This window comes from Podarcis tiliguerta (genome assembly GCF_965153285.1).
Source record: "Podarcis tiliguerta genome assembly, chromosome: 9".
Classification (NCBI taxonomy): Eukaryota; Metazoa; Chordata; class Lepidosauria; order Squamata; family Lacertidae; genus Podarcis; species Podarcis tiliguerta.
In genome coordinates, this window is record NC_139542.1 from 53,744,859 (window position 1) to 53,769,888 (window position 25,030).

The 25,030-nt window shown below is 43.4% G+C and overlaps 1 protein-coding gene across 8 annotated transcripts in view; it reads right to left on the minus strand.

Annotated features, from left to right (window-relative positions):
* Positions 1–25,030, minus strand: part of DLC1 (DLC1 Rho GTPase activating protein) — a 250,599-nt gene that overhangs the window by 184,092 nt on the left and 41,477 nt on the right. For 5 of the 8 annotated variants that reach the window (XM_083457970.1, XM_083457966.1, XM_083457969.1 and 2 more), the window contains exon 3: positions 327–470. The exons of the other annotated variants lie outside the window; for them this stretch is intronic. In XM_083457970.1, coding sequence (XP_083314096.1) covers positions 327–470 — 144 coding nt within the window. The remainder of the gene's footprint in view (positions 1–326; positions 471–25,030) is intronic. 8 annotated transcript variants of the gene reach the window in all.

Below are 25,030 nucleotides of genomic sequence, written 5' to 3' on the forward strand. Positions count from 1 at the left end.
TTTTTTTTATAAAGGAGAAATTACATGTGCTGAAACAGAAAGACCAACGAGAGTAGGAAAAAGAGGGAGAGACTGCACACACATTTAAAATACATTTGAAGCACATCTCCCTCCCAAGAATCCTGGCAACTGTGCTTTGTTAAGGGTGCTGGGAATTATAGCTCTGTGAGGGATCTGCTACAGTTCCCATGTTTCTTTGCTGGTGAGGATGTGCTTTACATGCACTTTGAGTGCATGGTGTGTACACATTCAGGGGAAGGGTGAGGAAGCAGCAGCAGAGGTAAATATGCAACTGGGATAAAAGATAAGTAAACAAGCAAGCTCACAGGTATGTGCCTCCGTGTGTGTGTCAGCGTGCTGGAAGGCGAGGATGCAGAACCGAGAGCGTTCTCAATATCCTGATCTAGCTGGTCCAGTTTAAGAATGAGTAGCACCATGGAGTCCAATCGCGAGTGATCTTCTCTCACTTCCTGGGGATTAGAACATGCAATTACAGAATCTGAAAGGGCACTTCTGGGAAAGAATAAAAAACTCTCTGTTCCCTAATTTAACAAAACAGCATTCAATAATAGGCAGCAAACACTCATTTGCAGTGGGGGGTGGGGACGGCGGGAGGGGGGATGGGTGGAGAAAACCACAACACACTGTTTTCTCTCATCAATGGGTTGTTCACTGCGAAGGCTCGACTTACTGACTGAGAAGAATATTGCATGCATCTTAAATACCTTTCTGCTCAAAAACTGTGCAAATGGAAAAAGGGCATTGTTTTAAGTGCTATCAGACGGGAGGGGGGGGGGGAATGGAATGACTGTCCTAAGTCCCCCTAGCCCAGCAAAGGAAGGCACATGCCTGATAGTAATTCATTGTTGTCAAAAGTGCAAACTTACAGCCACTCCTAAGATGTCCTGCATACACACACGCTTCTAACGTCTACACACTGCAGCCATTTTCTCAAGGTTCCCCCTAAACTCTGGAACAAGTGCTAGAGACAACGACATGGTTTTCCCCACCCCCAGTCTCAAGAGTTTCACTACAGGGTGGGTGCAGAGTTTCTCTTGACACAGAAAGCAGGTGGTGGGGCCACTGTGGAAGGTGGCTGTGTGCCCTGTTTTACAGAAGATGGTTGTCTGTTTGAAGAACTCTCATAGGACAGTCTTCTGTTTGAATCAAGGGTGGCTCTGCTGTGGCTCTGCTGTGGCACCCCAGACAACAGACTTTGGGTATCCTTAAATACGGTACATTGCTAGCTATTCCTGTTTGTTACTGTTATTTTTCCAGCTGGGAAGAGATGCTTCTGAGGGTTGTTGTTGTTTTGCCCCAGGTGCCAAAGTAACTTTTCATCTTCATTTGGGCTGGGAGCAGGCACCACCTGCTGTTCTCCCACAGGCAGAAAAATGCCCTGGGCTGGCCAGGATTTGAAGTTCTCCCTTTGAAAGTCTGTCTGGTCCACATCCACTTTCAATATAAGCAACCATAAGATGGAAGACCACGTTGTGGAGACCAGCCTATATACTGCAAGCTGACAAGTTACCTGGTCTGGTCCCTGTCTTCCCCATTATGATGAGGTGCATCTCTATACAAATTGCAGTCCTTATATACATACTGGACAGGCACCAAACCAAGAGGGTGTAGTCTTGCATCAAATTGAGAGCGAGAGCGCAATGCCTCATCTTTAAAAGCTTGGCGGGTGGGGTGTGGAAACTTGTTGGGACATATTTGTTGCTTCCATCCAGTTCAGAACTTCTTGACCTGATCTTAAACTCCTGCACCATGGCTCCTGAACCTTGTGTCTGCTGCTGAACCTCTAACAGTATTCACCTGAATAATGATTTCTTTCTTACTTAAAAGTAAGAGCCTCTATTTGCATGTTTTGGGGTGGGAGCAGGGACAATTTGATGTCAATCTGTCTCCTCTTTTGCTCTCTTTTTGTGGTTGATGCATTTATTCTTTTTTGATTATGGATGACATTTCTGATTATGGATAACTGTATAAAACTATCTGTGGATCAAATGACTTGGAAAAGGAAGAAGACTTTTCTTCTAAATATTCATAAATAAAAACTGTTTTATGGATTTTTTGTTATAAAATTCTCTTTCCATTTCATGAACAGTACAAATCAAGGGCTGTTATGCACTGATATTTTTGTAATGAAACTTGATGTAAAAATATTAACTAGATAGATAGATGATAGATTGTATCTGCATGTGTGCTAATAAAAATAAACTTGCAATATGCCAACTCTCTCCACGTCTTGCAGCCAGCAATGCTCCAGACCCACACATTTTCATTGCAGGATTTGTGTCACAACGGTACAATTTTACTGTAATACCAAATTCTATTTTCACCATAATAAATACAGGCCATATTGTTTGCTATGCTATATGCATTCCTGCATATAGAACAGGAAACCTCACAGGCTTTCCCTCACATATTTTTCTATACATTCCATGTCTAGAGGAAAAAGGAAGTATACTCCCTTGGAAGAAGCAAAGCATTCTACTCAAAACATTTTGGTCTTATACCAAATACTCAGGAATTCCATATAGAAGCCTTGTATTTCTACGTGTGTGTCGGGCATGCATGCCCAAATGCTGGTGAGGTCCTGCCTCTCATGGAGCAGAGAGGCTAGATGAATATCAGTTAATTCTGTGGCTTCTCTCAGCCCACACCGAGAAAGTGCCACAGATCTTGGAGCTGGACCGCTACACTGCACATTCCTCTCATGCATGCTTGCTCAGAAGTAAGTCTTGTGGTGACTTGACAAACACTGCCTCAGTCACAGTGAAGTTACACCATCCTTTGGAATTTGATTTCCAAAGCTTGCTCCCTCAAGGCTGAGTCCCAGTCCTTCTGCTGATTGCCAAAGAACGTTCATAAGATGAACCAAATATCAAAACCCAGACTTAACTCACAATGTACATTTTCAGATGGCAACACGCACACACAGAAGGACACGTCTGCTTTTCCAAGGTTTCCAAAATATGTAGAGAAGAGCTTTCCACATGTACAGCTTTTCAGATATCAAAAGGAATGTGTGCAGGTTTGGGTAGACACTGTCTCCCCACCCCACAATGTGTTAATTGAATACATGCTGAATATCTGAAAATGGCTAATTATTGTTAGAATCAGGTGAATCCCAGGAAATTGTGCTCTAGTTTTGCATGTTTAAGGACATGGTTCTTCCCCTCCCAATGAACATGTAAAAGTGCTTCTCACTGATTTATTGTAGACATTCCTTGCCCACGAGTCATGATGATGATGATGATGATGATGATGATGATAATAATAATAATAATAATAATAATAATAATAATAATAATAATAATATATTACTTATAAATTACTTATACCCCACCCATCTGGCCGGGCCTCCTCACCCACTCTGGGTGGCTTCCAACAAGATATTAAAAACACAATAAAACATCAAACATTAAATATTTCCCTAAACAGGGTTGCCTTCAGATGTCTTCTAAAAGTCAGATAGTTGTTTATTTCCTTGACATCTGATGGGAGGGCTTTCCATAGGGCGGGCGCCATTACAGAGAAGGCCCTCTGCCTGGTTCCCTGTAACCTCGCAGTGAGGGAACTGCCAGAAGTGTCCGGGCTGAATGATGGGGGTGGAGATGCTCCTTCAGGTGTACTGGGCTGAGGTCTTTTAGGGCTTTAAAGGTCAGCACCAACAGTTTGAACTGTGTTCAGAAACGTACTGGGAGCCAATGTAGGTCTCGGCAGCCGCTCCCAGTCACCAGTCTAGCTGCCACAATTCTGGATTAATTGTAATTTCTGGATCACCTTCAAAGGTAGCCTCATGTAGAGCGCATTGCAGTAGTCCAAGCAGGAGATAACTAGGGCATGCACCACTCTGGCGAGTGATATATGCCATACTACCAAGTGTGACTCGATCTCAGGGCTGGTCCTACCGTCAGACATAGCCAAGCAGCCACCAGAGGCAGCAGTCTGCTGGGAAATAGCAAGGGGTTGGAATTGTGTGCGCCACAACTATGATTATGCTGCATACCGGCGGAATGGAGAGGTCTGGACGAGTGTAACTGGAGGGTGGGTGGGCCTCGCATTCTTTGAGATGCCCAAATGTTTTGCCTGGTGGCAGTGGAGCCTGCTGGCTGAAGCAGGCAGGGGCCAAGGAAGGGCTGAGTGCAAGACTATGGGGCACCTCTTCACATATGCAAGGCTGCGCACACAGGTGGGTGCTGCACATGTAGTATGGAAAAGATTGTGCTTTGAATTTGCTCATACTGAGGATGTGGACCAAGGCACTCAAAAATGTAGGTCTGCAATCACCAAGTCAAGTACATTGTGAAGTATTTTGGTTTTTATTTGACTATTACACCATGCCTTAAAACAAATCTTTTGCATTTATTACTTTTCCACACAGTATATTGCAGGGTTAAGCAGCTAGTAAATGTATTCATAAAAACCTAAGAATTATACCCATAAAAACGAAAGTATGCAGAAAATTTTGAGCAGGACACTGAAAGGGATATCATTCATCTGTGTATATACTCTGTTCCTGTGTCGCCATAATCATGCAAAGGTCTTTGTCTCTTATGAATGTTCCTGAATGTGCCTTTTTTGGTCCTCTGACCTGTTTGCAGCTTAAACTTGACATTTCCTCCCCCTTTCTCCATCCACCCAACATTTCATCAATTCAGATTATTTACAGATGGTTTCATCAACTTTAAATGTCATATAATACATGTGACAAAGAAGAAGCTCTAGACTGTATGGTTTTCTGGAAAAGACTCTGCACAACACATATTTTCCTAAGCTAAAGACCTGAAACAGGATTCGTATATTGATATTAAGAATGTCACTTCTGATTACTATAAATGTAGGAACTAGGTTGGGCACGCGCTAGCAGAGGGTTTTTTGGCATTCCTATATTTAAATAAAGTTCTGGTTCTGATGTAACACTTGGTAGATATTGCTTTGCTTTCAGAAATTACTCCATAAGTAGGAAAGGGAGAGAAATTCAGTTCAGTTCACATTTTAATGGGTATCTAGCTAATTCACACTTGCCAGAACAATACACAAACCCAACATGCAACTATGCTTTGAAAATCACATTTCCCTGAATTTTGCAATTCAATTCTTTATCCAAATAATGTGAGCATAAATGCATATTTATGGGAAACTGTTCATAAAATGCCTGTTTTATCTAGACTAACATAAAATGTATTGCAACAGTCAAAACTGATTGCAAAAATGTGGATATTTAGGCAAAAATGCATAAAATGAGGATAAATATAGGATAAATGTATATTAATACAGGGACACGGGTGGCCCTGTGGGTTAAACCACAGAGCCTAGGACTTGCCGATCAGAAGGTTGGCGGTTCGAATCCCCGCCATGGGGTGAGCTCCCGTTGCTTGGTCCCTGCTCCTGCCAACCTAGCAGTTCGAAAGCACGTCAAAGTGCAAGTAGATAAATAGGTACCACTCCGGCGGGAAGGTAAACGGCGTTTCCGTGTGCTGCTCTGGTTCGCCAGAAGCGGCTTAGTCATGCTGGACTCATGACCCGGAAGCTGTACGCTGGCTCCCTTGGCCAGTAAAGCGAGATGAGCACTGCAACCCGAGTCGGTCACAACTGGACCTAATGGTCAGGGGTCCCTTTACCTTTACCTTTATATTAATACACTGATGAATTTTCAGGAGGACTTTTAAATTTTTTTATAAATTGATGCAGAAATGCAGAGAACAGGATAAAAGTTTGGAAAAAGAAATGGAGAGAAACCAAAAGAAGCCAATCTTCTCCAAGCTGGTGCCCTCCAGATGTTTCAGACCCATCAGCCCCAGTCAGGCTGGCCAATGACCAGAGTCAATGGAAGCTGTGGTCCAAAATGTCTTGAGCACAGCAGGCTGAGGAAGGCTTCGATAAGCATTTTTTTTTTGGGGGGGGGGGAACTATACTGTGATGGATTATGCATGCATTTCTTCAGGGGGCCATTCTCCAGGCCAGGATTAGAGAGAAATTTAAAGAAATGTGCTACTTGCTGAAATATACTCCTCTCAGTGGCAATATAGGAGCCACTCAAAAGGGGTTGTAATAGCACTGGTTTCCCATTGTGGTCCCTATTTTCTTAAGTGAAAGGAAGTTGCAGGAGCACCCACCAAAGGGTTAGTTTCCTGGCACAGAGGGAGTCCTGATGACTTTGTGTTGTCTTATTTTCAGGCACTGTGGCTCAAGGGCAGCTTGGGCATACTGGCAGGAAGCAGGTGTGTTGGACCTGGACCAGGGGCACCTGGGTTCTGTTCCCTCTCTGATCATTACATGACCTTGAGCCAGTAACTCAGCCTAACCTACTGCTCAGGTTTCTTGCAAGGATAAAATAGGAAAGCCCCATTTATGCTGTCCAGAGCTCATTAGAGGAAGTGAGTAACACCAAGGGAATAAATAATCAATAAGCAAAGCAAATTGCCCCACTAATATAACCTTCTTGAGGGTCTTAATAACCTCATTGGAAGCATGTGGTGGCTTAACGCATCAGTTACTATGAAATGTTGACGCAATACATTTTAAAGCTCACGTATGAAGAGCTCATTTTCTTCAATTTACAGTGGTACCTCAGGTTAAGTACTTAATTTGTTCCGGAGGTCCATTCTTAACCTGAAACTGTTCTTAACCTGAAGCACCACTTTAGCTAATGGGGCCTCTTGCTGCTGCCGCACCACCAGAGCACAATTTCTGTTCTCATCCTGAAGCAAAGTTCTTAACCCGAGGTAATATTTCTGGGTTAGCGGAGTCTGTAACCTGTAGTGTATGTAACCCGAAGCGTATGTAACCCGAGGTACCGCTGTATGTTCAAATGTAGTACATTGAGGACCCATTCACATTATCCCCTTGTGGCATGGCAGCACTCCTCCATATTGTGATCTCATGCTGATGCCAAAACCATGTTATTGATGGCAACAATCACTTGCATGGATGTATCCCACCAGATATATCACCTGAACATCAGGTTGGAAAGGCCCATGCAACCATGCACATGGTTCTCGAATTCACAACAGTGGCTTGGGATTAAATATTATTATTATTATTAAAAAAATATTCCACCTATTTCTCCAAAGAGACTCCAGGTGATTAACAAATCGTAGTGAAAAGAGGAAAAAAATGTATAACTTTTTAAACCTACACCAATGTGCATTCGGAGTAATAAGTTAAGACTATCCAAGCCAGTTGACAAGCTCTACCAGCACAAAAATAATACGGAACTGAACCAACAAATACTATATAAGCAAAGGCCTTTAAAAGAAAGCAAGGTTGTCGTCAACTGACTGAAGCAGGACAGCAATGGGGCCTAAGAGGCCTCGCTGAACATGGAATTCCATAAGACAGGTGCCACAACATAGGAGGCCCTATTCCTAGTTGACACTAATCTTGCTTCCTGAGGTTTATGGGTTTGGAACAGGGCCTGAGATGGCAATCAGAGAATGCAAGGAGGAACACATGGGAAAAGGTGGTTCCTTCAGCACCAAGTCGCAAGCCATTAACCCCTTTAAAGATTAACTCCAGCACCTTGAATTGAGCCTGGACTTTGGGCTTTCAAACTTCAGCGGTGTCCCCCCACGTCTCACCTTCCATTCTACATCATTTTGTGGCACTTCCTGTGGTACTGTCTCAGCTTGGCACCCAATGAGGGCAAACCAGTAATGCTTCCCTAAATCTGCCTTTGATGTAGAACCAGTATGATAAAATCACACTGAGTCAGCCTAGTGGCCCATGTAAATTGAAACTGAAATACAGTGGTGCCTCGCAAGACGAAAAGAATCCGTTCCGGGAGTCTTTTCGTCTTGCGGTTTTTTCTTCTTGCGAAGCGAGCCCATTGACGGAGTAGCGCTATTAGCGCTATTGGCTAAAAAAGGGCTAAAAACGGCTTTTTAAGGGGGGGGGGATTAGCGATTCAGAATAAGGGGTTTTGGAGCAAAAAAAAATTTCAATTTTTTTCGTCATTTTTCGTCTTGCGAAGCAAGCCCATAGGGAAATTTGTCTTGTGAAGCGCCTCTGCAGACAGAAAACCCTTTCGTCTTGCGGGTTTTCCGTCTTGCGAGGCATTCGTCTTGCGGGGCACCACTGTACTTTATTGTCACTTGTACAACTTGTATACAGTGAGATTACATGAGCACCCCCCACTCAGCTCTCTTAGTCTTAATTCCCCTCATTTACTGGCGCACACCCACCAAACCCGAAAGTCAGTTCCCCTGTTGTTATATTTTCATTCAGCAGCCTAACAGCCCACGGATAGAAGCTGTTCTTTACCCTGTCGGTGCGACTAATCATGCTTCTGCCTGAGGGCAGGAGATCAAGAAAGTGCCGGCCAGGGGGTGAATCATCCCTGAGAATTTTCCTCACTCTCCTGAGGCAACGTTCTTCTGCTATTTCATCCAGCGGATTCACGGGACAGCCCATAAAATCTTGTGCTGTATTCACCATCCTCTGTAGGCATTTCCTACAGATGTCAAACCAGCGTACCACACCGTGATGCAGTATGAAAGGACACTTTCTATTGTTGACCGGTAGAAGGAGATCATCAGATGTTGATTGACATTGTTCTTCTGCAAGACTCTGAGGAGATGGAGTCTCTGTTGGGCTTTCTTAACCACCTGGGTTGTATTTATTTTCCAAGTAAGGTCTTCACTGAGATAAACTTCTAGGAATTTAAAGGAAGAGACTCTCTCCACACAGCCCTCCCCGATGTACAGCGGGGCTAGTTCTCCTCTCTTCCTCTGAAATTCCAACACCATCTCCTTTGTCTTTCTGATATTAAGGTGCAAGTTGTTCCCTAGGCACCATGTAGATATTTTTTTGGACCTCTACAGTAGCTCAGTATCTGTATCAGTATCTGTTTACACACTGACTGGCACCAGTGGTCTAGGATGTCTGACAAGGCATTCTTCCAGCTCTAGTTGAGGATGTTAGGGTACAGCTCTTTCCCTGGAGCTACAGCCCTTGTCCTCCAGCAGCAGCAGCAGCAGTCCCAAACACATTTACTTAGGAGTAAGCCTGAATGAGACTTATTTCTGGGAAAACATGCAAGAGATTGTGCTGTAACGTAGCCTTCAGTTTTAAAGGCAGCCTCTTTTGCTGGACTGGCAAGGCAAGTTTTCTCACCCACCCACAGAAGAAAGGGTCCTTTTACAAAGAGAGCTGGCAAAATTCCTCTCCGCGCCTTTGATCTGGGGCCAGTTGGACTGAGCTTAAAATCTTACATTAATGTTATACATTTCATAGGATGCTAAAGTCCTAGTCCATGTCTTGCTTTGTTTAAAGGGGAAAATAACACTCTGCTCCAGCAGAATAGAAAGGTATTCAGGTCTCTTTTCATCTACCGTGAAGTCATTCATCTGAGCTGACAAGAAAGGTTGAGGATAATGCAATACATCCCATTTCTCGAACTATCTGCTGACTTTCGCAAGCAGTTCTATAAATCAGAGGTAACCTGGTTTATGTCCTTCTTCCTTGCAACATGATAAAATGGGGAACTGGCGTGGGAATTTTTATCTCCCTCTGAAGTTTAAATTTCATATTAGGCACTAATAATGCAGTATTTCACAAAGCAAATGAAAAGATAGCAAAAGCAAGCATTTTCACAGATTAAAACAAAGAAAAGGTTACAGCTTTCCCTGTAGTTTCTTCCTCACAAAGGATATATGGTAGAGTCTGGACTTTTAACAAATCTTTACTGTGGTTCGATACCCTGCTTTTTCAAGTGGCTAGAATCAGAATAAACCAGTTTTCCAAGCTCATTTGTAACAGGAAACTGATTTAGTTATTTTAAAAATATGCTTGAGGAGGATAAGATAGGATAGTGAGAGTGTGAGCCCAAGGATTGCCACCATTTATTTGCATTAATTTATATTATGGTTTAGATGATCATGTGAACTTAGTCACTGTGGTTGTTGTAGTGTGCAATTAATGTATCAGGCAGGCAGGCAGGTGTGCAAATTATTTTGCTTTTTTTAAAAAAAGTGTGATTGCTTGGCCTGTATTATGATATTGCTTGAAGCATGAGGTATGAAAAGGTTATCACAGCCAATGCTCTTAAAATGCACAGCTTTTTTGGAAAGAGAGAGAGAGCGCACACACACATGGGCCAGAGGGAGAAGATGTATGGCTGGTGATGGTGAGGAGGATAAAGCTGGAGATTAAGGTTATCAGTGGCTGCTAACCATGATGCCTATGCTCTGCCTTCCTGGTTGGAGACAGTAATGCTTCTGCATAAGGTAAAAGAAAAAAGGTAAAGGACCCCTGGATGGTTAAGTTCAGTCAAAGTTGACTATGAGGTTCATCTCACTTCAGGCCAAGGGAGCCGGTGTTTGTCCACAGATAGCTTTCTGGGTCACATGGCCAACATCACTAAACCACTTCTGGCACAATGGGAAACCGGGACGAGTGTCGGAGCCCACGGAAATGCCATTTACCTTCCTGCTGCAGTGGTACCTATTTATCTACTTACACTGGTGTGCTTTTGAACTGCTAGGTTGGCAGAAGCTGGGACAGTGCAACAGGAACTCACACCGTCGCAGGGATTCGAACCACCAAGCTTCCGATTGGCAAGCCCAAGAGGCTCAGTGGTTTAGACCACAGTGCCACCCATGTCCTTTTGCTTCTGCATACCAGTTCCTGGAAATCATAGGAGGCGAGAGTGCTGTTTTGCTTAGGCCGTGCTTGAGGGTTTTCCATAGGCATCTGAGTGGCCAGTGTGAGAGCAGGATGTTGGACTAGATGAGCCATTGACCTAATCCAGGAGGCTCTTCTTAAATTCTTATGAGGGGGTGAAGGAGGAGCAAATGTCAAAGAGCTCTAGTGATTGGCTCAAAGCCCCCTTGTGTCATAAGCCAGGTTGGGCAGACCTCTTGACTTTAGCTGTCTCTGTGGTTGCTCTCATCTGGGAGACCAACACAGATTGAAATCTCAGTCTCCGTTGGGTGTCAACCCTGGGTTCATTTGAGCTGCTAAAAGCCAACCAGCCAGTCTTCAACAGACATGTGTTTCTCCTTCCCTCAGAAGTCTCAGCTGAAAACAACATACTGACACGCTCTCCTTCTGATACACAAATATCTATATCATCTATCTATCTATATCTATCTACTATCTATCTATCATCTATCTATCATTTATCCATTGTTTGCATAGGAGTGTGGCTTGCATTGATGGTGCCCTTGGGGTTGGTATCAGAACTGGCTATATGCAACTCCCTTTGACATGCTTCCCAGGATAAGCACAGACGTGTTCCCACAGGATTACTGTTATGCTGCCTGCTACCTTCATGTTCTAGAGAAGGGTTGGCAGAGGGCGCAACCTGTTGGTTGAAAAGGTATCAGCTAGCAAAAGCACTCTTAAAACGTCATTCTATGAGTGGTTTGAAATTATTGTTCTCTGTTCATCTTTTTAACAGCTCCTTCCTAACACTCAATTCCACCTGAATCCATGTTGTAAAGATAGCTGAAGGCAACTGCATGAATGGGGGAAAAATATTTAAGAGACAGAAGAAAATGTGGTAGCTATTTAGTCCGGGCTGTTCAGCATTCAGAATTACATTTAATCACTGAATGCTATGCCAAACTCCTGAGATAAGCACAGATTTGCCCATATCAGAAGAACTGTAGCCAACAACCATTCGTAACATGAAACAGCGCTGGAATTTTAAAAGCCGGTTCAGTTTGGGTTGATCATCGGCCAACGTCATGTCACTGTGGGCAGCTGCTCCAGAAAATCACAGATTTGGCATTCAGATATTATTTTATTACAGTGTACTACAAGAGATGCCATGGTGATAGTGTCCAAAATATTCAACAGACCACCTTGTGTAACCAGAGCAGGGGCCCATGAGAGAGTTTGCAACTAATGATCCTGCATCAATACTATGCAATGCAAGTGTTTTGCTTTGTTGTACAGGTTTTCAAGAAAAGGGATACTCAGGAAGTCTTCAGAAATGGAATATTGACATTGGTCCAGCATTTAGCCTCCTCCCACACCTGTCTTCTTGTCTCTTAGCTCTGCTCCATTGTGCAGCAAACCATGAAATCAATTGTATGATAGGGTCAAGGCTGAGGAAAACCAATGCAGTAGATAATCCCTTTCTGATTGTAAATGTTTGGGGAACAGCCAAAGCCTAGAATGGTCACAGGACTTTAGAAAATCATTCCTCATGATTTCATACTTTCCTTTCCAGGAGCAGTCAGAAATTCAAGGCAGGCTTCCCAGAGTACCAGAGACCAATGCTGCAACCCAAACCTCACTTACCTGGGAGTAAACCTCACTGAATTTAGTAGGACTTAACATTCTGAGTGGGGACACGGGTGGCGCTGTGGGTTAAAGCCTCAGCGCCTAGGGCTTGCCGATCGAAAGGTCGGTGGTTCGAATCCCCGCAGCGGGGTGCGTTCCCGTTGTTCGGTCCCAGCGCCTGCCAACCTAGCAGTTCAAAAGCACTCTCGGGTGCAAGTAGATAAATAGGGACCGCTTACTAGCGGGAAGGTAAACGGCGTTTCCGTGTGCGGCTCTGGCTTGCCAGAGCAGCGATGTCACGCTGGCCACGTGACCCAGAAGTGTCTTCGGACAGCGCTGGCCCCCGGCCTCTTTGAGTGAGATGGGCGCACAACCCTAGAGTCTGTCAAGACTGGCCCGTACGGGCAGCGGTACCTTTGCCTTTACCTTTAACATTCTGAGTAGGCGTGGTTAGAATTGCACTGTTAGAGTGTCTTTGTGATATGTTTATTTAAAAACGTACAGATATTATAGTGCGGCAGAAGCACTATAATTATTTATATAATGTAATTAATTTAGCCACCCTATTCCATGAAATTATTTGTATGTAGATAAATATATCGTTAGTTTTATTTCTTAATTATCTCAGTGTGGACTTGAGAAAAAGCCCATGATGTGATAGCCTTCTACTTAAATTAACAGGGCTTTCTTGACTCTGCTAGTTTAATGTTCTGGTTTGTGAGGCTGAAAGATTCTTCAGTTGGCACAGCTTACTGAAGATTTATTTGTAGGTACTAAGAGCGCTGTTTGTTATTAACTAGAAATGCAGAGAAGGTTAACGATAGGTCAGTAGAGTTTGAATCTTCAGGATACACCTAGCAAACCTGAAGCTATTCATGGTTTCTTTCACTCAAATTGGATGAGACACATAGTGATTTTTCCCAGAATTAAATGTGAAAGGTGGTATTAGTGGTTTTGGCAGAGTTAATTTGGATTCATCAAACCTGAACCTCAACAAGAGACCGAGAAGAAAAGAGAAAAAAAAATAAGTGTCATAATAGGAGTGATTGTACTTCATTAGTCTCCAGATTAAATTGCTGACTGCGTAGAAAGCCAAATTTCAAAGGGCGTTTTTGCTCTGTGAGCCAAATTCATCAGTGGTGATTTCATGAAACTCTTTCTCATATTATGCATTGTGACAGCAAGAGAATGATTCTCTTGCACTCCCTGGCTTCCTTTTAATCCTCGTTTTGGGATCTATAATTCTGCTCCCACCCTCTGGGTGCTTTCACATGTCCTTGTGGCTTGACTCATAACTTGACATATTTGCTGGGCGTTGTGGTCTGGACTTATTTTTATTTTTTAAAATAATTTTTATTAACAGGCCAATCACATCACATTATCCAAATCACATTAGTTCCAAATTATACAGCCAAATTTTAAATTTTGTTGGGGGTACCCATACATCAAGCTCCGCACGAGTCCAAAACTCCGAACGAGTCCAAACATCACTTATATTACTGCTTTAATTAGACAGTTCTATCCAGTTCAATCTAGATAGTCCTTTATTACTTTCTTTCTCTTCTTGTTGTTATTGTATATTCCTTTCTTTGCAATCTCTGATAATTTTCACAAGCAGATTGAAAACAGGCATCCTCTGTGTGGGTTTTGTACACTTCAAAGATCATATCACTCAGGGACAGCCTCTGTTCAACGCTTCCATAAAAAATTAATCTTCGGTCTGTCCTTTACTTTTCTCAGGCTTGCCAAATAAATCAAATGAATCAGGAGGCTCTATCAGGTCAAGCTTGCGTTCCAACATTCCTTCTCTTTCGAACGATCCTGATTCTCCTCCCCCTGTCCTTCTTTCTCCGGCAAGCCTGTCTTGGTGAGATGCCATTTTTTAACTGCGTCATAAAAATTTTCCTCTTTCTCACCGTTCACCTATCCTCTCTCCTGTTATAATCCATCCCACACAGTTCTTGAATTCCTGCTTGTGATTAATAAAAACGCAACGATCTTATTTCTATCTGGGGTGAAGGGTTATTAATATCACATTGTGCAAAGAAAAAAAAAGTTTTTTTCCTCCACCCCCCCCCATCCCAAACATACAGTCTCCTAGTGGTGATTCATCAGAAGATTTACTTATCCATCCGTCACTCCCGGTCACAGAGATCCATTAATCAGCAGTCTTATCTCTCGAGCATTACTTGATGTATGTGCTTCAGCTTCATTCCAATCATATGTTTACAATTATAATTCCGAGCTGAAGCTAACCAGCACGCGCTAATTGGAATCGGCGTCAGGAAGATCTGACTTCACCGAGGGCTCGTGCCAAGTGTTCGGCACCCCCACCTCTCGGATCAGGGTGTGCATTGTGAACACCGCTGGCAAGGCAGCGCCCCCCATCTCCTGGGGGGGAGGAAGACTGCATACTTCCCATAGCAGCCCCTTAATTACCTCGTATGGGTCAGAGAGATGTTATTGTCGGCCATCTTCCAACGCGCCACCTGGTGGCCCCCCCGTTGTGGTCTGGACTTAAACTATGCATGACATCAGTCACATGCAGTTCCCACCTGGCTACAACAGAGAAAGAGAAGGAGGTGCAGGGCCATTCTGTTGGGTCTGCTGAAAGATCAGCTCCTTTTGGCTCCTCCTCCCTCTCAACTCTCTCAGTTCCATCTGGTCTTTATATGAATTTTGAAATATTAGAGCTGGGGGCCAAGCTTGCTTGTTTCTCTTCCCTCCACATTCCTTTTTCCTTTTGCATCATTTCTCTTAGATGATAAGTCTACAGGCAAGAACTATCTAGTTGATCTTGCACTCATCTTATGTTAGCTGCTCTGGAAGACATTTGACACACCTGTTACTTTATCAGAAAGGGCTCTGGATTTGCTCAGCTAGTGCTGTTTAGAGAGAATGAATGCTACAGCATGCAGAGTTGAATGTCATGTGAGGGCAGCAATCATCAGCAATCCTTGGTTGACCTTGCAAAAGTCATCATATGAGGACTTGGTATTAAGTATTCCAGTTACTGCGCCATCTGGTTTGTACAAAGCATAAATATCGAACTGCTTTGTGTTTCATGCTCTCTCTCCAATTTTATGGCCCCAGTTCCTCTGGCCTGTGGTTTGCAGTCCCTAATCGTTTCAAATGCATTTCCATCTGTTTCTATGGCAGCACAATAATGGCCCATGACCTGTCTTAAAAAAATAAATAAATTGCAAAATGTCTCTACCATGTATCAAAGGTTGTCAACTGATTAAAACTCTAGGCTGCCATTCCATCTCCCCAATTAAGCCGTTTAAACCCAATTGGAATTGATGGGATTTAGGGAGGCTTAACTGTATGCAAAATTACAGATAGGATGCCTTGCTTCTAAAAAGGTTTACTCAGAATCGAATCCCCCTGAATTCTATGGAATTTTCTCCACAATAAGTGTGTTTAGGATTGTAGCCAGGGGTTGACTAACCGTATGGCTTTGGATTATATCACAAAATACTCATTCAAATGCAAATAAAATGTGCATATCATCAAAACCCCAGTCTTCAAACCCACAACTGTCTTTGTGAGGATATTGAAAGAAAGAGTTTCTCTTACATATGAGATACCTCACAACAGAAGTTTCCATTCATTGCCAAAAGGAAAGGTAATCTATTTTACGTTCCTTGGGAATATAGAATATTTCCCCCTTTTTGAAAAACTTGGCGCGTCAACAAGGAGAGCTAATAGCTCTCTGATGTTAACACAGAGCTATGCCCTTCAATTTCACCTGTTCCAATAAACTGAGAGGCAAATTCAATCTATGCTTCAGTTGATTGATATATTAACAAGTTACAGTATATGCATCTACTCAGAGTTCTGTGGGCCTTACTCCCAGGCAAATGTGTAATGATTTTCAAATGGCAACCCTATAAAAATAGATGTGTAATGAGGAATGGTATAAATAGTAAATAATAATAATGGATCAGAACATCCCTATTTTCATCAGACAAATGTTGGAGGGGATGTAAAACCTAGCAGGGCTGACTTATCATATACACATTACCATCTAAAGATCAGCCCTCTGTAAGTCCAAAGGCTAAAATTACCTAACTGCACCACTGGCTATTAGCACAGTAGGGCTGTGACAGATACATCATGATCATCTAACACAGTGCTTAATGTCTAGGAAATTAGATGCTGGGGCTCAAGTCAATCTTCTCCCTAATTCCTTATGGGTGGTGACTCTCAATGGTTATTTACTGGTACAAGATGGCACAGTCTGGCTCAGGTATCAGACTCTGGCGTACCTATAAAGGGCAGCCATCATCAAGTTTTTGTGTTTTTTAAAATTTCATTGTCATTTGTTATTTCACCACTGTGGGAAACACCCTTTGGATTTTCTGCCTCAGTAACCAAAATGTCACAGCCTCTTTCACAACAACCTTCAAAATGTGTGTTGTGTGTGGAAATGGGTTGTGTGTTTTGAATTAGAAACTGGACCCTGTGCTGGAATTTAGAGGCTTCCTGCAGACTTGAGAGCAATAGAAAAAAAAGTTAACTTGATTAAATGATGGGTAGCATAGCGCTGTAACTGCTTGTAGCCAGGAAGGTGCTGTCAATAAGGCCGTTCTCCTTGGTTCCCAGTTTGTCAGGAATTTTTCCCACACTGCTAAACTAAATCAGATGTCCAGAAGTTCTTTCCCCCTTCTACCGCTTCTCTCACATCCATCCATGCGGCCAAGCAGTTTGGGGGAAAAGAACAAATTTGCAACAGCGGCTTCAGAATGCTTCGGAAACTGTCAGCAGATGAACCATGAGAGATTTGTGCTTCCTCTCCCAAGACTCAGTGCAAGGGAGAAGATGTGTGTTTTTCAACATGGGGCCAGAACATACATCTCTCCATAGGAAAGATGCACACCACTCTTCACACAAGACACTGGGAAAGGATGTGCAAAGGAGGAGGGGGGGGGACCCCTACATTTAGCAGCCCCTCAAAGGTGTATCTTGCTGATTGGACAAGTTTCTCCATTGATGTCTTCGTCTTTCTTGGAGTTACATACCTATACCCTTGGTTATCAATCTGATATATTTTGCATTTTCTTTTTTATTCATTTACTTGGTCCATTGTCATCCACCCCCAACTAACTGACATGCATCTTAATAAAGCACAACAATGTGCAATGTGTTTTATTTGTTTTTAAAGTGACTGCTTCCATCTCATTTAAACCTCTAAATACGGTAGATGAAAGGCTGCACTTTTGGTCACATCCAATATAGTTTGATTCTATGGAATGTTTATTGCTGTGAGCAGTATTTGCCCAGCTCCTGAAAACAGAAGCCATAGAAAACTGTAGTCAGTTTTATAGTTATCCGATTGCATTTAAAACATTGCCCTCAGTCAGCAGGATCCACGTTTTGCAAACATTTGTGGCAGCATTGAAAAGCCCTGATTATTGTGTTGGTGATTGGTTTAAAAGGCTGCAAAAAGTGTCCACCAACTCAGAAAACATTGATCTCACTCTGAACTTTCTCCCCAAAGTCACATTAGCACGTAGCCAAACATGACTGGCAATGGCATGTATTGTCACCCCATCGTCATCCTGGAATCACCTGCGAATGATCCAGGAGACATTGCCCTTACTCTCAATTGGCTTTTTTTGGGGGGGGGGCACTCATCTGATGTTGTGATGTAGCAAATCCAACAGACCATGCAGCACCATCATGTTCTCTATGTAATCTACAATTGTATCAGCAGGGGTGTCTTGCCCATAGAGGCAAGTGGCGCGGGGCACCATGGTGCCAAGTTCTGGAGGGCGCCAGGGAAGAGGCGGAGGCGGCTGGACGCAGCGCCTCCTGGCATCAGCTCGCTGCCCTCGCCCACTTCCGCCATGTCGCACTGAAGCAGCACTGCACCTGGAGCCTCCGCATGCCGTGGCCACCATGGCATGGGTGCCAGGGAAGAGGGGGAAGAAGAAGAAGAAGAAGAAGAAGAAGAAGAAGAAGAAGAAGAAGAAGTATGGATTTGATATCTCGCTTGAGACCCAAAGGAGTCTCAAAGCGGCTAACATTCTCCTTTCCCTTCCTCCCCCACAACAAACACTCTGTGAGGTGAGTGGGGCTGAGAGACTTCAGAGAAGTGCGACTAGCCCAAGGTCACCCATCAGCTGCATGTGGAGGAGCGGGGAAGCGAACCCGGTTCACCAGATTATGAGTCCACTGCTCTTAACCACTACACCACACTGGCTCGCTGCCCTCGCCTGCCTCGCTGAAGCAACGCTGCCTCTGCCTCTTCCTTGCCGGAGGAGCCGTCCTCCAGCCGCTGCCCTCCTCCTCCAGCTCTGCAAAGCTGCTAGCATAAAAAGGTTGTCAACTCTGGGAAATGGGGGAGGGCGCCAGAGGGATCTTTGCACCATGGTGCCAGATATACATAAGACGGCCCTGTGTATCGGACCACATACTGTATTTGTCCAATCAGGAAAGCTGTAGCAATGAGACATGGGTGGGTGGGGAGGGTGCTGAAGCAGTGACAAATGAAACAATGGCAGGAGACACAATAAAAAGGTGAACATCTTTGCAATTCAGAGTTTATCTGGAAATATTTTGCCCCCTCTGTTCCCTAATTTTGACCTAAACTTTGAAATGGAAGACCATTCAACAAAGACCTAATTTGCGCTTCCCAAAGACACTACAGTATATCATCTGCCTTTTATCAGATGCCACAGCTTAAAAACATGAGTTTTAGGAATTATTCATAAATACCAGGAGGCTGAATGAGACTTTGTAAAAGTCTGGAATTTAGACAAATCATAAACTGTTCTGCAGTTTCTATCATCTCATGCAAGCCTTGGGTGTGTTATTTGTACATACCCAAAGACTAAAAATTAATAAGCATAATCTAGAAAGATCTATTTCCATGCTACAAAAGCATGAAAAATTGCCCAACTCATGGAACACCCTTGATCTTTATACTGAATGAAATATATTATTATTGGAAGCATTTTTATATGACATATGACCACTGGAAGAAAGGGGGAATTCTTGTTTTAAATGTTGGGAACAACCCAAAGAAAGTGATACAGTGGTGACGGATCCTGCTAATTTATTTTCCTTTCCGAGACTGGAGGTTCCGAAAGGAGATTTCGACTAAACATCAGAACAAACTTTCCAACAGTAAGAGCTGTTTGGTGGCAGAGACAGGAGGTGCTTTGCAGGGGGTAATGTCTGGGACTGGGCAGAGGAGGAATGGTGGAGACCAACTCCTCAGCTTGACCTTTCCGGGGGGGGGGGGAGGAAGACAGTATAGATTTACAACAGTGGTTTGTGGGAGGTCACAGCTCAGAGGCAGATGAGGGGAAAAGTTGGGAAATAATGGGAGAGGAGAGGTAGGCAGAGCCAGAGCATCAACTGGCTGACACATGGTCACTAGAAAGTATTCCAGACCTTCCCTCTCCCAAAACCTGGTGAGCCTTAAAAGTAGGAGAGCAAAGGACTCAGAGAAAGAAGGCATGCAGCAGCACCAGTAGAAGTGACAAATGAGGAAGTGGGAGAGACAGGGGTGGGGGTGGAGATGTTGAGATTTCCATTCCACCTTAAGGAACAGGCACGTGGAATTGTTGCATGTCACATGTCTGTTTACATTCCAGCACAGTATGCTGGGAACTTCCGTTGTGTGTATAGCTTTTGCTTTTAGCTGTTCTCTCTGAGACGACATGAGAGAGAGACGACACGTTTCTTTGTCCTGATTTATGATTAATAAATCTGTAGCTGTAGTATGCTTCCACAAGCCTCAGGCCTATTCTGTGTGTGCAGTTCGATCTGCTGATAGTGTGCCCTGGCTGTGAAGCCTGGGTCGCTGATTTACGTCAGGCAGAGGTGATGGTCTTCGCAGCAGAATGGCTGGAAGGAGACGGCCCAGCTGGGGCTTGCCAGCTGGCCTCCTGGCCCTCTGCATGCCAACAGGAGATTCACCTGGGATAATGCCATTATGCAAGAGGCTGGTTTCTATATCATCTCTCTGTAAAGACTAAAATAAAAAAGGACGGTAAGAAACTTTTCTTTATACTTTCCTGGGCAACCAGCCGGAAGCCGCTGAGAGCATCCTCCCTTCCAATTCTCAGAAATTAAGAGTCCAAGAGGAGAGTAGCAGGTTCATATGCGGTGTCTCAGACCATCCAAATGTCTCTGTTTTCCAGGGACTGCTACAGATTTACAGCAGCCATTCCAGTTTCTGATTTGATCCCAGAATGTCCCACTTTTCCTCAGGATGTCCCTATTTTCATTAGAGAAATGTTGGAGGATATGGAGTTATGTGACCCCCTTGAGCCAAGATGAGCCAGGGCTGCCTTCAGATGCCTTGTAACTATACAAGGCAGCTGAAGGCAGCCCTGTACAGTGGTGCCTCGCAAGACGAAATTAATTCGTTCTGTGAGTTTTTTCGTCTTGTGAATTTTTCGTCTTGTGAAGCACGGGTTCCCATAGGAAATGCATTGACGGTTTCCCATAGGAATGCATTGACGGTTTTAAGAAAAAGGCGCAAGACGTTTTCGTCTTGCGAAGCAAGCCCATAGGGAAATTCGTCTTGTGAAGCAACTCAAAAAACAAAAAACTCTTTCGTCTTGCGAGTTTTTCATCTTGCGAGGCACCACTGTATAATGAAGTTTTTATAATGTTTTGTTATGTTTCTAAGTATGTTGGAAGCTGCCCAGAGTGGCTGGGGCAACATAGTGAGATGGGCTGGATATTATTATTATTATTATTATTATTATTATTATTATTATTATTATTATTAAAATTATATACAGCCCAAATCTGGAGGTCCCAGGGCTCTTCAGTAGTAGTAGTATGGAACAGGATATCCCTATTTCATTGAAGAAATGTTGGAGGGTATGGTATCTCTTGGCTCATCTGCCAAAGTTAGAAAAGTTGCCAGGAGTTAAAACAGCCACAAATCATTCAAGCGAAAGAATCAAGCAACACCTTCTTCATCCATACATTGGGGTAAATTTTAATCCAATTATGCTCAAAGCTGGAAACAAATAAGGGTGAGATAAACACACAGTATTTTCACACCCACTTCTGTATTAATTTGAATGTTTATCACATTTTACGCAAATTATGCTTCCGGAATAAGTATGGAGTGGAATCAGATAAAAATAGGCACTTTCAACCCCTAATGAAAACAAAGATTAGCTTTTCTTTTAAAAAAAAGAAAGAAAAATAAGCAAAACACACAGATGTAAAAAGTTTAAAAGGTGCTGCTAATGTATCAGCAAGGGAATACCCTAACAGCTGTGAGGCACATGATACCTAAGTTTCCCAGTTTAGGTAATAAATAAAAATAGAGACAAAACAGAAGGAAATGCATGCTTTAAGTTGCCAAGACTACATGGTGGGAGCTTAAAACACCTGGTTCTTGCCACAAAGCTGCAATAAAGACAGAGGGAATGATAGCATCCCGTACAAAGCGTCAGACTTCAGTCTGGATGTTGCTAAAAGGGTAACCAGACATTATTTAAACTTGGTAAACCTGTTATCTCGATTATACCACTCTGCCTTCAGAAGGTACCGCTGAAAACAAGCGACAGACTAGGCAGCTGCAGGGGTACCCATAACAAAAATAACTCTCATATAATATGTTTTCCTGATCTTAAAAGAAAAAGACAATGGGCGATTCAGGCCAAAGGAGGAAAACATAACTTCTTTATCCCTTAGCATAATGGGAGTCATATTTCAATAGACTTCAGGAGCTATTAAGGAGATTTTCAGGAACTAATCATGGTTCAGGGTAATTGTTTTTAAGAGAATTGTGAGCGGGTACTGAGGTACCTTGAATCAGCTCCTCCAAATGCTGCTTTATGTTGCTGTTTATAAGATCATTTCTGAGTGAATGTCCCCAGTGGGTAGGAGTGCTTAATCATGACCACGGTTTCAGGCAGGAAAAATCAAGAGAAGGGGATCCATGGATTAGCTTTTGAAAAGCAGAGGGTCCCCTGTACTTAGCTAATTGGGAACCACTAAGTAATATTAGGGACACGGGTGGCGCTGTGGGTAAAACCTCAGCGCCTAGGACTTGCCGATAGTCAGATCGGCAGTTCGAATCCCCGCGTCGGGGTGCACTCCCGTCGTTCGGTCCCAGCGCCTGCCAACCTAGCAGTTCGAAAGCACCCCTGGGTGCAAGTAGATAAATAGGGACCGCTTACTAGCGGGAAGGTAAACGGCGTTTCCGTGTGCTGCGCTGGCTCGTCAGATGCAGCTTCGTCACGCTGGCCACGTGACCCGGAAGTGTCTGCGGACAGCGCTGGCCCCCGGCCTCTTAAGTGAGATGGGCGCACAACCCTAGAGTCGGACACGACTGGCCCGTACGGGCAGGGGTACCTTTACCTTTACCTTAAGTAATATTAACTCTAGCTGGGTGGGAGGGCTGCATACTATTACTTGACAGCCAACTTGCTCTCAAAGAAATGGACACTGTTTATTGCCATATATGGTGGGAAACGGTGGAATATATTCATGTGACCTACTGAGAAACAGATCATATCAATCATGCATGGAAACCAGTCAATGAGTCTGTCAATCTTGAAGATAAAGCAAATTTTGTGTGTGTGGGGGGGGGCAATGAACTAGTTTTTTTTATGTAAACAGGAGGTGTTTGTGTGTGTGAGAGAGAGAAAGAGAAATGTAGCATTACTCCACTGAATCTTGCATTTCCTGCTATTTCCAAAAGTTTTATTGACGTGCCAAATATATAAAGCCCAGTTTTTGTGTGTTTTTGATGAATTCCCAGTGTACTACGGCGAACAAAAGGACTGTTCCTTTAAAAGCCACCCACTTCCACAAACCTTCTCTCCGGAGACTTTTAAAATCCTGCGCAGCTTTATGTTTACCAGACTTTCCCCACATTCTGGGACAGGAAGTTGAGTGGGGGTGTTGACCTCATCTAGATCAGGAGGTGGTCTATTGAAAAAGATTCCAAGACTCTGCTCTTGTCCTGATTTATCAGATAGTTAGGTCAATAAATAAACTCTCTGCTGTGTTTTCTTCGCAGCTGTAAAACAACCAGCTGAGTCCTTTGAGAGCTAATTACTAGATCTTTTGAGTTTTCCATCAAGGACCCATGGATTAGCTTTCTGCTTAGCAAATTCCACTGCAATGTAATTTTGTTGAGACCGGCTAGTCACAGGAGCCCCTGAGAATGAAGAGCAGTTTATTCAAGTGAAATTTAAACTTCTTCCTCTCCACTCCCCCCTGCTTTATAAAATTCTCCCAGATCCCCTGCTAGTAATTTCCCCATGGACTAAGAACTATATAGAGGGATGTGATGCAACACACACACCAGGGAGCAAATAGCAGGATTTGATAGTATATTTTTGGGTTGGGGCAAAGAGGAATTGTTAGCAAATGAGAAGGTAATATCATTGTCACCGGCTCATGGCTATCTGGCTTATGAGTTAAAGTTGCTGTATTCCTCTTTTCCCATTAATTTCTACCCTCCATGCCCAGAACAAAAATCCAAGTTCACAAGCTAATGAAATAACGTGGGGACTAACAGATGGCCAACAAAAGTGGGTGTAGGCGATCTTAGCATGGCAGATAGACTTATATTACAAGGCTGGAAGGCTAAATGGCCATTCTGCTTTGAAAATCTCAATTACCTTTCTACATTTGAACACGTGTTATACTGTTGTCAATTGACATCCAATGGCCTTTTAAATGAGGGGGTTATTGGTTTGTCATTGTTTTTAAATTTATGTTGCATTTTGTGGTTTTTATGTTGTAATTTTATGTTGTGAACCACACTGAGTCTATGGATGAAGGGTGGTATACAAATTTAATTAATTAACAAATTATAATAATAATAATTTCATTTTGATACCTATTTGGACATGCCTGTATCAATCTGTATGTTTAAATTAAGATTGATGAAATATTTTTATTGTTAATGATAGCTAGCAATGTTATTGTTTTTATTCTCCCCTTTTTCTTTCTGCCACATTGGCATTAAAAAGAAAAAAGCTAGCTCTTGCCATATGAGCAGGGAGGCTTCTACTCCTAATTCCAGGTTTGCAACAAGCGCAGTTACACAGCTGTGTGGCAGATGACATGTTCCAAGGTGGCTACCTCTCTTTCTGGAGCTTGAACATTCAAAAAGCAGCCTGGAAGTCGAACCCTGTTATAAAGGTATCATGAGAAACAGACAACTGCCATCATGCCCTCTCTTTGCTCATTTTTCCTCATAGGAGAGCCAGTGTGTAGAGTGTCGAGCTAGGACCCTGGAGATCAGTTTAAATCCCCTTGGGCCAGTCACTGTACCTCAGCCTAACAACTGCACAGGGTTATTGTTGTGAGGAGAAAATGGCGGGTGGGGAAGAGAGAACGATGTATGCACCTTGAACTCCTTGAAGGAAAGCTGGCACCAGGTCAGTTCTCAAGGAAGGAACCTACGGGACTGCCTCTCCTGGTATGCCCTGTGGAGGACCTTAAGGTCCATAAATAGCAACACCCTAGAGGTCCCGGGCCCTAAGGAAGTTAGATTAGCCTCAACCAGAGCCAGGGCCTTTTCAACTCTGGCTCCAGCCTGGTGGAACGCTCTGCCTCATGAGATCAGGGCCCTTCAGGATCTGATTTCTTTCCTCAGGGCCTGTAAGACGGAGTTGTTCCACCTGGCCTTTGGCTTGGAATCAACTTGATTCCCCCCCCCCCCCTCTTTCCTTTTTCCTTTCTCCTTCTGTGATGGAACTCCTATTTGGGGACTTCCCTGGCTTTTTTCTGGCCCACGTAGGACCAGTCTGGATAGTTGGCCTTGGTGAAGATTTGACATTTTCAT